Source organism: Chaetura pelagica, unplaced genomic scaffold (genome assembly GCF_000747805.2).
Source record: "Chaetura pelagica isolate M959 unplaced genomic scaffold, ChaPel_1.0 scaffold655, whole genome shotgun sequence".
NCBI lineage: Eukaryota > Metazoa > Chordata > Aves > Apodiformes > Apodidae > Chaetura > Chaetura pelagica.
The window spans coordinates 800616-815149 of record NW_009953225.1 but is presented as its reverse complement, the minus strand read 5'-3'; the positions used below and the strand labels follow the sequence as shown (position 1 = coordinate 815149).

Below are 14534 nucleotides of genomic sequence, written 5' to 3'. Positions count from 1 at the left end.
GCTGAACAAATACCTGCTTTAAGGCCTTCAGATTTGATTCTTCCATCTCAGAGCCCTGCAGAGCCTCTCTTCTATACAGCTGGTCACTGTTGAACTACATGATTTACCTGCTCTGTTTCCCCTTTGACTTGCCCCAGCAGCAAATTTGCACGTGAAATGGTGTGTGACATGATGGTGTGTTAGAGCCAAAGAGAGTGGGGAGGAACTAACCCATTTGCTCTTAATACATTTTCTGGCTACAGAATGAATCACTTGCAGTATGTTGTTTCCTTTCTCCAGTTCCTCCTGTAATTGAGGGTGATGCTGACACAGCCCAGAACAGGCAGGTAGTTGCTGGCAATTCACTGACATTGGAGTGCAAAGCTGCTGGCAACCCTCCACCTCTCCTTACCTGGCTAAAAGATGGTGTGCCTGTGAAAGCAAGTGACAACCTGCACATTGTGTCTGGTGGGAAGAAGCTGGAGATCCTGAATGCTGTTGAGGCTGACCAGGGCCAGTATTTGTGTGTGGCCACAAGCATAGCTGGAGAACAAGAAATCAAATATGAAGTTGAAATCTTAGGTGAGTGAGCAAGCAGAGCTACTGATTTGCCAGGTTTCCATAGCCCTAATAAAGCATGCTTCTGTTTTTGTCAGTGTCATTATATGAAAGATCAGTTAGTCAAGCTGCACACTTAGTTAAGCTTGGGCACTGCACATTTTTCTGTCCACAGTTATGGGACAGCTTGAAACTCTTACTTTCAGTTCTTGAAGAGTTTTTGTGTGTGTGGTAGGTAAATATTATTCTCAGGAACCTTTAAAATTCTTCTAACTTGCCTTTCTGGAAGAAAACCATAGATAGGAAAAGAATCCTTTAAAAAAATAACACTGACTAGTTGCCTCTGGAGTAAGAACCCCTCTTTCTGAATTTGAGCTGTGTTGTGCAGATTTCACACCTTTAATGAAGAAGACATTGTCTTCTTTTTCCATTGAATCCTTTGTCACAGTCTGAATCTCAGCAGCCCCTTCTGAGTCTCACTAGGTAAATGAATTATACAGGCTTTAATCACTTTCTTCTGACATGGAAGGGTTTCTTTAAGAACTTTGAAGTTCTTAATTTTTGGGTTTTGAACTGCTTGCTTGAATAACACTGCCTACTGTTGCAGGCAGATGTAGAGCATCCATCCTAGTGCTCCAGGTGTGTCTCGCTGGTCTTGCTAGTCAGGGAGGGAGCTGGGAGGAGCTGTGTATCTTCCTCCCCAGCCCACCCAGTGCCAGAAAGGGAGACAGAGTGAGAAGGATCTGGAAGCAGGTCCTCTGCACTTTGGTTTTCTTCTGCTCACAAAGGGAGGCTAAAAGTCTGCTTCCCCCTCACCCCAACAACAGAACCTGGAAAAAAACAACCAGACTAGAAACAGTAAAGAAGAAGGAAAAAAATAATTAGAAGCCACAGAATATCATTTGGGTAGATGTTTCCCTTCAAAAAAGAACAGTGATGAATTACAAATCTCTGTGTGTCCCAAAGTAAAATAGATGTCAAGATTGTTTTGTTTTGGGTGTTTTTTTAAAAACATGACTATTTTTTAAAATGTTTTTTATGGCATTTCTAATGCTCATATGTTTCCATTGATGTATTTTTTTCCCCCCTCTTACAGTCCCACCATTTGTGGAAGGTGGGGATGAGCTCTTGGATTACATTGTGATTCTCCATAGCCCTTTGGAGCTGGATTGTTCAGCAACAGGGACACCCTCACCAACTATCACGTAAGGGGATTGGTATGACAGTAAGAACAAAAAATCTGGTTGATTGGGTGAGCTTGGAGGTTGTCTTTGTGAGCTGCTCACATGATTCAGTGATGGTCAACATGTGGAAGACAGGCCCCTGGCTCCACGTAAGATGGTGTCAGGCACATGCATGGCAGGATCAGGGTTTTGTTTTAAAGTAGCTTGGTATGTTGTGCCAATATGCATGTCCTGGAAACTAGGACAGGTCAGTGGAGCTCACAGAGCTCTCATTCCCTTGCTAATGCAACTGTACATTTTTCATCTGCCACCAGTGACTGCTTTTGCTTTGGAAATTTGTCTTCCTCTGCTGGTGGCATCTGCTTTCACTGTTGTTTCCCAGCTGTCACCTTTCTGACTTCTTCTTTGGTGCCTGGTCCCTTGTGCTCCATCTTGGTCCGGGGTGCTCAGAAAAGCAAAATAATACCTGTCACCTCCAGACCTTCCTAGGAACTAATAGAGTTGTGCATATTTAGGAGTGTTGTTGATCTTACTACTATAGAGGTCTGAGTTTGTACTTCTTTTTGGCAGGTGGTTGAAAGATGGTCAACCAATTGAAGAGGGAGCTGGACATAAGATCTTATCAAATGGACAGAAACTTCTCATCTCTCGAGCCCAAGTGTCAGACACTGGCCGCTATAAATGTGTGGCTGCAAATAAGGCAGGAGAACATGGAAGGGAATTTGATGTTACCGTGCATGGTAGGTTACTCAGGGGTGGGGGGCAGAAAGAAGCAGACTGTCTGTATTTTAAATTGCTGGCAAGAAGGTGCTCAAATTTTCTGTAAACCTTTATTTCTACTAGTGGGTTGAAAAACTGGAGAGAAGAGTAGAAGAAATAGAAGTAGAGCTGCTCTTACCTGTGAGATATTGCTTCTGTATATGTAAATGTATGTGTTCAAGTCATACTTTGTTTTTGTCTGTGGTGCTTCTTCCAGTTCCTCCAACCATCAAATCATCTGGGACTTCTGAGAGAGCTGTGGTGATATACAAACCTGTGACTCTACAGTGCATAGCCAATGGCATTCCAAGCCCTTCCATAACTTGGTTAAAAGATGGTCAACCAATAAATACAGCCAGAGGAAATATAAGAGTAAGCACTACTCTCTTACAGGATCCAAACAATGAATGAGATTTACAATAAGTTATACATGTTAGTGCTGCTTTTTCTTTTGCTTCCCTCGTGCTGTGGCATAAAGATGCTAAAGCTCCATCCTGAAGAGTGATGGGCTTGTTACCTGAATAGGATGGTATCTCAGGTTGAGTGGCAGGGTTTAGCAGCCTGAATCCCATTGGACACCTCCATATCAGGAGAGCCCATGACTGTAAGTTCAGCCTCTGCCTCCTGGCATGTGTACTTCAACCTTCACAGTGTGGCTGTCTGCCAGCTGTGAGGTGGCTCTACCTCCTTGTTACTGTGAGGTGGGGTTGGCTGAGGTTTTCTGTGAGCAATGCAGCATCTACATGTACATTTCCTGTCTCACTGGAGTTCTGACTTCCAATGAACAGCCCTCCCCAGTGCTTGCATGCTCCAGGGAGGCAAGCTCTTGGAATGGCTTGGATTTACTTCAGGCTGGACTGGTTTCTGACATCTTTCCAGTGGCAGCTCTGTCTGCCTGCAGCCTCCTCTCCACTTGCTTGCCTGTCCCTCTGCCATCCAGGCTTCCTTTCAGCTGTTCAGCTAATAATGCCCATGTCCCAGGAACACGAGAGTCTCTGAACTGCCAAGACACCTCCTGCATGAGGATTAGCCCCAGGTTAGAAGAAAGATGAGACTGGCTGTGTTCAGCAGAAACATCTGCTTTGCCATTCCCTAGTGGCTCTGCCTGGGATCCTTGTGTAAAGTGGTTCCCTGCTCTCTGTTTTGGTACAGCTGGAGTCTTCAGGCCGTATTCTGCAAGTTGTCAAGGCCCTGCTGGAAGATGCTGGTCGATACACTTGTGTGGCAACAAATGCTGCAGGAGAAGCCCAGCAGCACGTCCGGCTTCACGTGCACGGTAATGATGTTTCTGACTCCAGTTAGAACTCAATGTGCCTGGTTGAAGGCAGCTTTTTGACATCCATATCCCTTTCTCTTTAAAGCTTTCTGGAATTTTTGTTGTCTCTGCACATTCACCTTTCAGTTTCCTTTCTTTGCCCCACTCCATTAGTAAGAAGTCAGGGCAAAAGTTTGCTGTCTTGGAATTCAGCCTTTCTCCTGTGATACCAAGGGCCACAGAAAGGAATGCTCTCCCCGTTAACTGTGCTGGTCAAGAAGCCAGATGCCTCTAACCCACCTCTCAGAAGGGCACTCTGTGCTTCTGAACCGTGATGTGATGTACCACTGCTGGCTTTATGACCATGATCCAGGTCTTCTGGGGATAATGGCATGTCCAGCACCTTGCAATGGGGAAATTGTACACGAATTGACTTTTCTAAGAAGGAAACATTATCTTCTGAGGGGATTTTCCAGACTGTTTGTAAGTCTGTATAAACAGTATAAAAGTAATTGGGGAAACTTGTGAAGCTGTTGTTTGTATGTCAATTTAATAAATTCTCTCACCATGATTTACATATATTTGCCTCAGAAGTGGTCACAATGTATTGTGCCTTCTTGATGTGACCCAGTTCTCAAAAGATACAGGAGGTGCAGGAATGGACTGTGACAAAATGCTCATGATGGCTGTCATTGTGGTGACTCTCAAACCAAAGTTCCAGTAACTGGAAAATGTTAAACTGAAATGAAGAGAGATTGCAGTATATCCATGGATGAGACTCAGAAACAGAAACCACACTCCTACTGTAATAATTGTGATTTAGTTTATTGTGGTGTCAGCCCCATGCTCACAAATACCTCTTTCATTCTCAGCCTTCATGTTCAACGTGTTATTATCTGCTGGTTTTGTCATTTTGGAAATTTCTAAACTTTACTAAGGTAAAGAGTCTTGCTTTGTTAAAGCCATGTACAACATGCAGTTGTTACCAGGTCATGAGATGAGCTTGCCGTTACAAAAGTTACTGTCTGTTGTGCACCCATTTCTTGCCAGTCCACTTCAAGTGCAATTTTTCTTGGGTAAAAACATAAAAATAAAGTAATACAAATAATGTGTTATTCCTGTTAGCACTACTGAGGTTATATAATTAGTACTCTCATTTCAAAGACAAACTTCCTTGAGAAATTCCTCAATCCTCCAACTGTTTAGTTGAATCTTGTGCAATTCATTGCCCAAAGTTTCTCAGAGGGCAGATTACTTTGTGATTGGATCTTCTGCTAGCTGGGTGGCTGAATTAATGAAAACCTGATGCCATTGTCTTTTCCCAGAACCACCCAGTCTGGAAGATGCAGGGAAAATGTTAAATGAAACAGTGGTGGTGAATAATCCAATCCATCTTGAATGCAGAGCATCTGGGAACCCCTTGCCAGGTATGCACCATGAAGCGGATCTGAGAAAAGGTTTTCACTTTTACCTGTCTTTTGAAAATAATGGATCACCTGAATGTGGAGTTAATTCTGTGGTTTTTAAACTAGTTAGAAACTACCAAACACTGGGTATAATGGGAACTCTAAGTATGTCAGCTGATGTGGAGTTAAGTACTGAAGAATTCAGTAATCCCCAACATTTCAAAGGAGTGAAAAACACAAGGATAATCTATTGCCTTGCATGTACAGCAATAGACAAGGATACTGTTAGACTTCTAGATGTGTAGATGTGCTGCTGAGGGACATAGTTTAGTGGTGGCCTTGGCAGTGCTGGAGTAGCAGTTGACCTTGATGATCTTAAAGGTCTTTGCCAAGCAAAACAATTCTATGATTCTGCTAAATCAGTTTTATACTCTTCTCCTGTCAGCTCAGTATTTCACAGAGCAGGGCAGCCTTAGAACAATGCCTTGTGTACTGAGTTGTTCCCAGCACTGTGGCTGGGACCTTACCTAAAGTCTGTTGAAATTATTTGGAGGCTCCTTGTTTGGACTGGGCCCCTTGCCTGGAAGAATGAGTAGGTTTTCTCCGTGTGTGCAGTGATGTCTGGGGCTTGCCCTGATGGCAAATTATAGTAATGACTTTGTGAGTTCTCCTCATATTCTAAACTTTGAAATCTAGGCCGTGTATATCTGTTTTATCCTCATGTTTTGTGGAATTGTAAGGTTTTTTTAAGGCAAATTTCCCATGCAACTCAAACAATAAGCCAGGTGAGAGCTGAAGGAGTTTGGCTACTGTTTAGCCTCATGGACCTTTTGAATTGTTTCTGAACTGAGAAACACATCAAGCAGTCTGGATTTGGGTCACTTCACTGCTGGGATTCTTTCAGCACTAGGATTTTTTTTATTAGATTTTTTTTTTATAGTTAATCTCTTTTGTTTTATTGTTATTTGTCTTTTTTTCCTATGTGTGTTTTTGATCCAATCTTCTTCTGATATGATATAAAAATACTGTGTTAATAGAAGAAATGTATATATTAATCATCATACAGCAGAACTTGGGGAATGGTGTAGCAATACTATCCAGTATAGCAATTTATTCTTGTGCTGATGATAATCCCATGTTCAACAGAAAGGTGATATTAAATGGCAGCTTCACATCCAGGTTCACCTTCTCCACCTTATAAAGAATTAATTCTCAGCAAAGTAGTATTTTCTGGAATAATTTATACTTGTGTAAAACAAAATTTGCAATTATTGGTGGTTTGTGTAAAATGTTATAATAACAGAAGGATTTAATATCCATTTTGCACTTTTTTTCTCATCAAATTACCAGTTTTAGGACGAACAATTAAAATAATGGGGTTAAGATAATTTATACAATACACCTCTTCTGTCTACGATATGATATTATACACTACTGTCAAGACACAATAGCTAAGATAAGTGATAGCAAAACTCACACTGGAGAAGAAACCTGCCTGCAGTCTTGCTCATCAGCCAGGCCAGATGACTTCCTTAATGTGTGTCTTTCACAGAAGACTTGGTGCTACAGAATTTGATTCCATAAGTAGCAGTGTCATCTGATGGAATAGCCAAGTGATGCCAAGGAAAGCATCAGTTACAGGTTCTGCTGATGGAGGGTGCCATCTTTTGGCTGAGGTGCAAAGAAGTCCTGAGATTTCAGTGGTTATCGAGTTTCTGTGGAATCTCTTTTTGGAGTAATGCCAGTTTTCTGGGCTCTGCTTCCAGTTTCAAGCTGCCAGCTGAACTTTGATTTGGTCGCTTGCATTTTCCTTCTGTAAATGTTCCCAGGTGGTTCACTTTAATCTAGTAATATTTTGGGGTGAAAGGTGATGATAAAAAGATATCTATCATATTATTGCATATTTTTAAGTAGCTGCTGTTGGCCTTGGGATGAGTAAATCCTCTCTAGGGATGCTCTGTGTGATCATTGTTTCCCTTCAGAACATAATTTTCATAACTGCCAGGTGGTGATGGTGTCACGTTTGCTGTTGAATTCCGCGTTGTGCCCAGATGTTACAGATGTCTTCAGGTTCTAGTTACTTTTTATTGTTATGAATTCTGATTAACATTGATACCGGAGTATTTGCTGCCTCTGTTTGTAGTGGCAGCGTTTTTTTGGCAGCTTTTCCATCTTCCCTTTCATTTTGCAGCCATCACCTGGTATAAAGACAACCGCCCAGTTGCCGCTGCCGCCGGCGCCTCCTTCCTGCAGAGGGGACAGGTCCTGCAGATTGAGGGGGCTCAGGTCTCAGACACCGGCCTCTATAGGTGTGTGGCTGTCAACACAGCAGGCACAGCTGAGTTGTTTTACAGTCTTCAGGTTCATGGTAAGGATCATAAAGCTTACAGCCTCCCCTACCTATGAAGCACCTTTGCTTTTCTCAAGTTTCCAGTCTGTTTAACAGATTTATCATCACACCATCATGCTGGAGGAGATTTGGCACTGGGCAGAGGGAAAAACAGACACTCTTCTGGTTTGCAGCAATATTAGAATGCGTGTTTTGAGTCAGGAAAATCTGGTAGGGAAGTCGATTCGAGAAAGAATCAGCAGAGGCACCAGGTTTGTGGAAAATGTATCTATGTTATCAATTCAGCAAGTCTGAAGATCTTGCCGTTGGTGGGTTTTGCTATAGAGGGCTTGAAGGCTCCCAGGAGATAAAGAAAGGGCACAGATCAAATGCTTTTTCATAATCCAAGAGTTTTAAAGAAAAATGTACTGTGTCTAAGAAAATGAAGTGGAAGTGTGGGTGTTTGCAGACATGAGACACCTGATCAAAAGCCAAACTGGAGCTTTTCCACTGATTTCAGTGGCTATTGGAAGAGGCCATGATCCAAATTCTTATCTTTGATACATGCACAATGTGGCTGGTTTTCTGTGGGAGTCTTCCCTTCAAAACTGTGGCCCAGATTTGGCAGAGTGTCCCCAGCTGAGATGCACACGGAGTATGTAGTTCCTATTAATGTCAATTAACAAATAATGAGTTGGGCAGTACATTTTTATGGAATTAATGACCATCATGGGAGAAACTGATGGCTCAAGACGTGGTCAAAGGCAATCCCACCCAGTGATTAATTCTCAGGAAATATTTAGAGCCAAGGTTATTATTCTGGTCAAACTGAAAAATGAAAAATAACTCCTGAGTGTATGTCTCTTGTTGGGTGGCAGAGTTTCAGTGGATACGTCCAGAATTTTCTAGGGAGCTAATACTTTATGACTTAGAATTATATCCCCTTCTAGAACTGAATAAATGCAGCTGCAGCCAGAGCTAATTTCATCAGAGGAAGCTGAAACACCTAGCCATGAACCTGCTTAATTCATCTGGTGTTCTGCCAGGCTTCCATGAGTGCTTTTGAATTTACCATGAGCAAGTTTATCATCCTGTTTACTTAGAGTTTATGAGTAGGAGAAGAGGAAACTGGAGATTTTTCCCCTCTTAATAGGGGGATGAAGACTGACTACTTAACAGAGAGCAGACTCTGAAGTGTCAAGGGCACAAAGTTGTGCTCTGTTTACTGAAAGTTTGCTCTAGCTTTCTGTGAGGTGGTTGGCATTGGGAATGAGCAACTATGTGGATCCATTACTGGTCATGTTCAACAACTTCTGTTGTTGGTGCTGTTGCTGATGGAGTAGCTGTGGTAGAAATTATCAGATTAGTTTTGCATTGAAAACAATGCCTGATACTGTGGCTTAGCATCAGATTAGGCCTGCTGAAGGAAGCAGATTGAATGCTAGCTTAGTATATTCATATGATTTCATGATAAGAATTTTTTCCACTTCTTTCTCACCACTATAACATTTTCAGGCCTTTGAGAACAATGGAACTGCATGCATGTGTGTAGGGGAAAAAAATATAAAATCACACTTCCTTATTTTTTTCCTGCCATTTCTGCTGTTCCTCAGATTTATCAAAGAGCAGGTAGTCTGGGTTACAGGCTGAATTAATTAATCCTATTTTCAGTACAGAATTTTACACATTCTTTTTCACCACATAGGATATGTATGAATAGATCCCACCATTCTCTTTCTAGGAGTGACTTCAAGTATGAAGTTTTGTACTGATACTGACTGTAAAGCTTTATTACTAAGTTTTTATTTGTAGGAGCAAGTAGAATTGTTCTGATTCTCCTGATAAATTAAAAATCTCCCTTTTTATAATACTTCATGTGTGCCATTTTAACATAGCTCTACAAAGTTTGCTCCCCTGTATACTTACACTAAGTGTTTGGAGACGTTCATGAAGATGTTTTTTATTGTCAGACAGGCAGATGTTATAAACTGGTAAACATTCACATATGCTTTGCAAGGCCCATTTATTACTTGGCATATGTATATGCTTTATGCAGTTCATATGGGAAAATTCTTTAATCCCCACTAGTCCTAATGCCTTATACAAAGTCTAAATGGAACATTATAGAAGTTGGAAGGAATATTTTCTGGTTTTATGTTGTGGTTCCTGGGTTTCACAGCTGTCCTCTGGGCTGTGCACCCCACCCTGCCTACCTTGCTCACAGTAGTTCCATTGCAGTGATCTGACTGCTCGTGCAAGGAAAGAGCAGGGTTTGGCACAGAGCAAACAAGTGGCAAGAGTTCAGTAGGAGTAGCACGAGAAATCATTTCAACAACCTAGTGCCTTGCACAAGGAGAAATAACGTCCAGAACTAAGTGACCCGTTTAATTGATTGTGATGCAGCTGTTTCAGCTTTCTTTTCTTTTGTTTTCTTCCAGTGCCACCATCAATCTCTGGCAACAGTGACATGGTGACAGTGGTGGTCAATAACCTGGTGCGACTGGAGTGTGAAGCCAGAGGCATCCCTGCACCTATTCTGACTTGGCTAAAAGATGGTAGCCCTGTTTCCAGCTTTAGTGACGGGCTCCAGGTACTGGGTTCAAATCCTGCTGTTTTCTCTTGTGGTAGGAAACTGGTGCAGTTGAATGGAAGTAAGTAAGTTAGAGGATCTGGAATGAACGCACTTTTGTTCTAGGTCATTGCTGTGAGTTTAGCTCTAGTAATTGCTGTGTGATGTGGAAGATACAGACATATTGAAATAAGGTGGTTCTTTGAACTGATTTCATACTGAGTAAGAGTTTGCATCAAGCAATTTTTTACTTACTGGCAAGAAGAAGAAATTGGACTGTATTTGTGTGCTGCAGGGATCTGTAGAGCTCAAGGTCATGTAATACCTCATTATATACAATAGTGATTCAGAAAAAAAGACCGACCACTGATGTAAGGATATATGGCAAAGGAGAGAGGGCCTGGTTGCTCTTTGAAAGCAAATTTTATGATCTGAAAGGAAAGAGAAGGGACATGAGTATGTTGTGGAGACAGCTCAGGGCACGGATAAAAGATGTGATGGAATGTTTGAAGCTGCTAAGACAGAGGAAGGTCCAGATCCCGCAAAGACTTGCAGATGCCAGGAGTTCCTTATGGATTTGCATGAAGGTGGACTTCTGCTGTTGCAAGCTTCAGTCAAAAGACAACAGCAGAGTGCAGGGAAGAGTCCAGGGAACAGAGAGATGGTGAGAAGCAGTGGCAAAACAAGTCTTTCATTTTGAAATGAAACCTAGTATTTCTCTCTAATTGTGTTTTACACTGAGGCCTGGGTTCTGAATGTGCTGTGTTTGTGTTGCAGGTTCTGTCTGGGGGCCGAGTCCTGGCACTGACCAGTGCTCAGATCAGTGACACAGGGAAATACACTTGTGTTGCAGTCAATGCTGCGGGCGAGAGCCAGAGAGACGTTGATCTCAGGGTTTATGGTGAGATTTTCTAAGAAATCTTTCTTTCATCTTGAGAACTGTTTCTGGAGCTGTAAACACACTGTGGCCCAGACCTTTAGCAACATTGCTTAAAAATGGTTCCAACCCATAATGGAAGGCAAAGTGATGGGAGATGTGGGTGTACTTAAATAAAAAAAATAACTATGCACGTGTGTACACATGTATTAAGGTGTGTGTGTTCTGTGCATCCTTGAAGAAATGTGGCTGCAACAGAGAATTTACAAGTTTAATACTTAAAGGCTTATTTATAAATGATAGGAGATTTTTAGGTGTTTGTGTAAAATACGTATAGATCCCTTGGGCAAAAGACTTTGCTGGAGTCTTTTTGGAAGACGAATGAGTCAGTGTGAGTTTGCCAGGCAGCTCTCCAGTTTCCATTCTATTTTCAAGCCTTGCTATGCCTGTCTAAATGGTGTTGGCTTTTTTAGTGCTAATAGTGACATTGTATTGAGTCCAACCAATCAGCATTGTCTCTTTCAAGAAGCAGGAAATCTCTCTCCTTTATACTTGGTCAGTTTTCCAAAGTCTGTCAGTAAATTAAGTCTGAAATCATTTTGACTGAACTGATGTAAACTCATCCTTCCTTCTGATTTTGTGTAACATATACAAGCTTCATCCTAATTTTTTGTCACTTCTATAGGATGCCTTTTCATACTGTGTCCTTAGAGATCATTGGTGATGTGCAGATACCAGAGTGTGATGTGCTGCCAGGAGCAATGCCAGGCATTTTGACTGTAGCAAGTTTTCAGCTTCCTTGGACAGCTCAGTGGTTTTGTTCAGCATTGAAATGAGGATGAGCAGCAACCTGCCTTCTGTTTTAGAAATCTTAGGGTACCAGATGTGGAGAGAGGGTTTTTGAATGGAAGAACTTTGTGGTTTTTTCCTTCTGCTTTCAGTAGGTCAGTGGAGAGAGAACTGTTTTAGCTCTGCCAGTCTCTGGCTTTGTGGCAATCCTAAGCCCAAGTCTGGAAAATCTTGCAAGAGAAGTTGGAAGTGTGGGTGTTTCTAAGGTGAAGGGGAACAGCTGGCCAGGCTATTTGGTTTTGAGTTTGGCTTTCAGAATTGACTTCCTTGGAAATGCACCATGGTTATGATCCTCATAACTTGAGTCGTGGCTGCTCCAGCATCTGCAGAGGGCAGCACAGGAAGTCAGGACTGGCATGGGAAACAAGCTCAAGCTTAACATGGGCTGGAACACTTCATGTCTAGAGCAAGGAATGTTAAGGTCTCTTTTGGAGCCTGGTGACAGGTGTGTACGTAGCCACAAAAGTGGCATGGATGTATTTCTTGTTTCTCTTTTGTTTTCTCTAACCTATATCTCTTTTAGCCAGGTGGAATTAGGAGTGTTTAAAGTTGTGTATGTTTAAAATTATTATTGTATCAGAAGGTGGCCAAGGTTGAGCTCAACTGCAGAGCCACCTTGAGTGCAGCTGCCACCAAAGAGTAATATTAATGTTAGGACTTGTCCCATATGGATAACCAGATTAAGAAGTCACAGGAGGAGAATAATTTGGAGTGCAGTTGGAATGGAGATGGTTAGAAATGTGCAGTGCACTGAACCAGTCTAGGAGTTGGAAGAATCTGGGTAACTCTGAGTTACCATGAGCATAATTAGATTAATTTTAAAGCCTGTTCCTTCAGAAATAAATGCTTTAGTGTCTGTCTCTCTGTTTCTTAAGCTCAGTTTCCTTTTGAACACATTTCAGTTCATTTAGCTGAGAGGAAAAGTAATTGGTGGAAAAATATTTGGAAATAAATTTGCCTTCTGCAGTAATGGATCAGCTTCCAGTTTTCAGTTCCATAGCACTGATAAAGAATCTGGGCCTTTGTGAATGCTACAATGAAAGAAAGATAAACAGATATTTTTTTTTTCAGTTGCTATATTTCTTATCCATAGAGACCAGACTTTTCCCTAAATTATTTCCAAACTGTGAAATCAGCTGCTCTGCTTAGTACTTCCTGGGCAAGGAAAACAAAGCTTTATTGTTAATGTTGTTTTTCAAGACATCTTGAGAACTATATTGCTGCTTTACTGAGTACCACTTTGGAACATTTTATAGTCTTACGTGTCCTAAATAATTCTGTATCTTTTTGTTCAGAATGAAGCCCAGAGTATTTCTCACAGACAGTCCTACTGCTTCCCTTCTTACTCCAATATTTCGTGCAATCAGACAAGTAATTTCTGGAGTAATGGACTGCAAAGTAAAAAGCCAAGGAAATGGGACAATAAGGATTCTTTTATTTGGTCCTGGTCAACTTTTTTTGGGGCAAATAGAACAGTCTGAGTACACAATAAGCAAAACAGTCCTCTTGGATACGTGTAGCTAGACAAAGTAAATCTTGCTGGGAGAGTTTTGACTTTTATAAATCTTTTAATTGTAGATTTAATGTTGCCTTAATGTCAAGGGTTTACAGTGAACATGCTCCATGTTTTTAAATTATAAGAAACGAAAGGGAATCCCTGTCAGCTGCTTTAAGGATTTAATAACATATATGTCACTAAGGGCATGAACAGGAATTCTCTTTGAGGTCACACTCAAGCAGCCCAGTAACATCACTTCTGCTCTACAGGTTGCTGTAGTTCCCTGGGTTGGTGATGCAAACAAAGGCCTCTGGCTTGCTGTGGTGTGGTGGGCAAACACTCCCAAATTCTGTTACTCTGGCTCTGAGCTGGAAAGGGAACCTCTGGTAGGGAGCTGGTGGTAAGCACCAGCAGTGCAGGCTGTGATACACACCCCTGCTGACCCAAGTCAGCGTGTGTCTGACACACCCTGAGTGTGTCAGTGTTCTGTCCGGGGCTCCCATCTGCCTGGGGAGTCTGGGGTGTCCTCTGACCTGTGCTGAGACATCAGATGTTACCACAGGGCCACCCCGAATGCTGATCCAAAGCTATAGATGGCAGTTGGGTTTGGGTCCTGAATCTTTTCATTTAAGCTCATCTTGTCAGTCTAATATTTGCTCCATGTTCTTTTTTACCCCAGCCATGGACACTTTCCCCATGGAAAATGGCTCTTGCAGTGTTGGGTTCTCGGTTACCTTCTCAGTTGCTTTGTTTTTCCTACTGTGGAAACAATTTTTAGAACTGGGAGGAGAAAATGGGCTTTCTCAAATCTTGACACTGTTCAGCAGTGGCTCATGGGCTTTGATTTAATGCCCAGAAGCATTTTTCTTTTCTTCTACACAGAAAATGTTCTTTCCAAAAGCTGATTTTCTACCCTATGACTTGTAAGTAGGAGTGTACCAATGAGGTTATCACTGCAATTGCAGTGCAAATCTAAATGGAATTCTGGCTGCCAACAATTGCAGTAATTAGCTAGCAGACACCACACAGACAACTAGTTGTAGGTTATGACTTGATGATTAAGTCACTAACCCATTCACTTGCCTGCAACCATGTCAGTTCTCATTCTGCCTTCAGCCATCTGTGGACAAAATTCTTACTCAACTCAGAGTTGTCCTTAAAGTCAAGTATCCATCTTGGCACTGTCTGGAACAGTTTGAGACATTTTCAGTTTCTAGGTCTGATTATTATCTTGAGAGCCTTTTCACTCATCAGTGCTTTTTCTTTTCAGC

At 41.8% G+C, this 14534-nt stretch overlaps 1 protein-coding gene across 1 annotated transcript in view; it reads left to right on the top strand.

The window, feature by feature from the left end:
- Positions 1-14534, top strand: part of HMCN1 (hemicentin 1) — a 193881-nt gene that overhangs the window by 108834 nt on the left and 70513 nt on the right. The window contains exons 33-41 of the mRNA XM_009997856.1: positions 280-561; positions 1634-1742; positions 2292-2461; positions 2698-2852; positions 3633-3756; positions 5061-5162; positions 7333-7509; positions 9909-10060; positions 10817-10940. Coding sequence (XP_009996158.1) covers positions 280-561; positions 1634-1742; positions 2292-2461; positions 2698-2852; positions 3633-3756; positions 5061-5162; positions 7333-7509; positions 9909-10060; positions 10817-10940 — 1395 coding nt within the window. The remainder of the gene's footprint in view (positions 1-279; positions 562-1633; positions 1743-2291; positions 2462-2697; positions 2853-3632; positions 3757-5060; positions 5163-7332; positions 7510-9908; positions 10061-10816; positions 10941-14534) is intronic.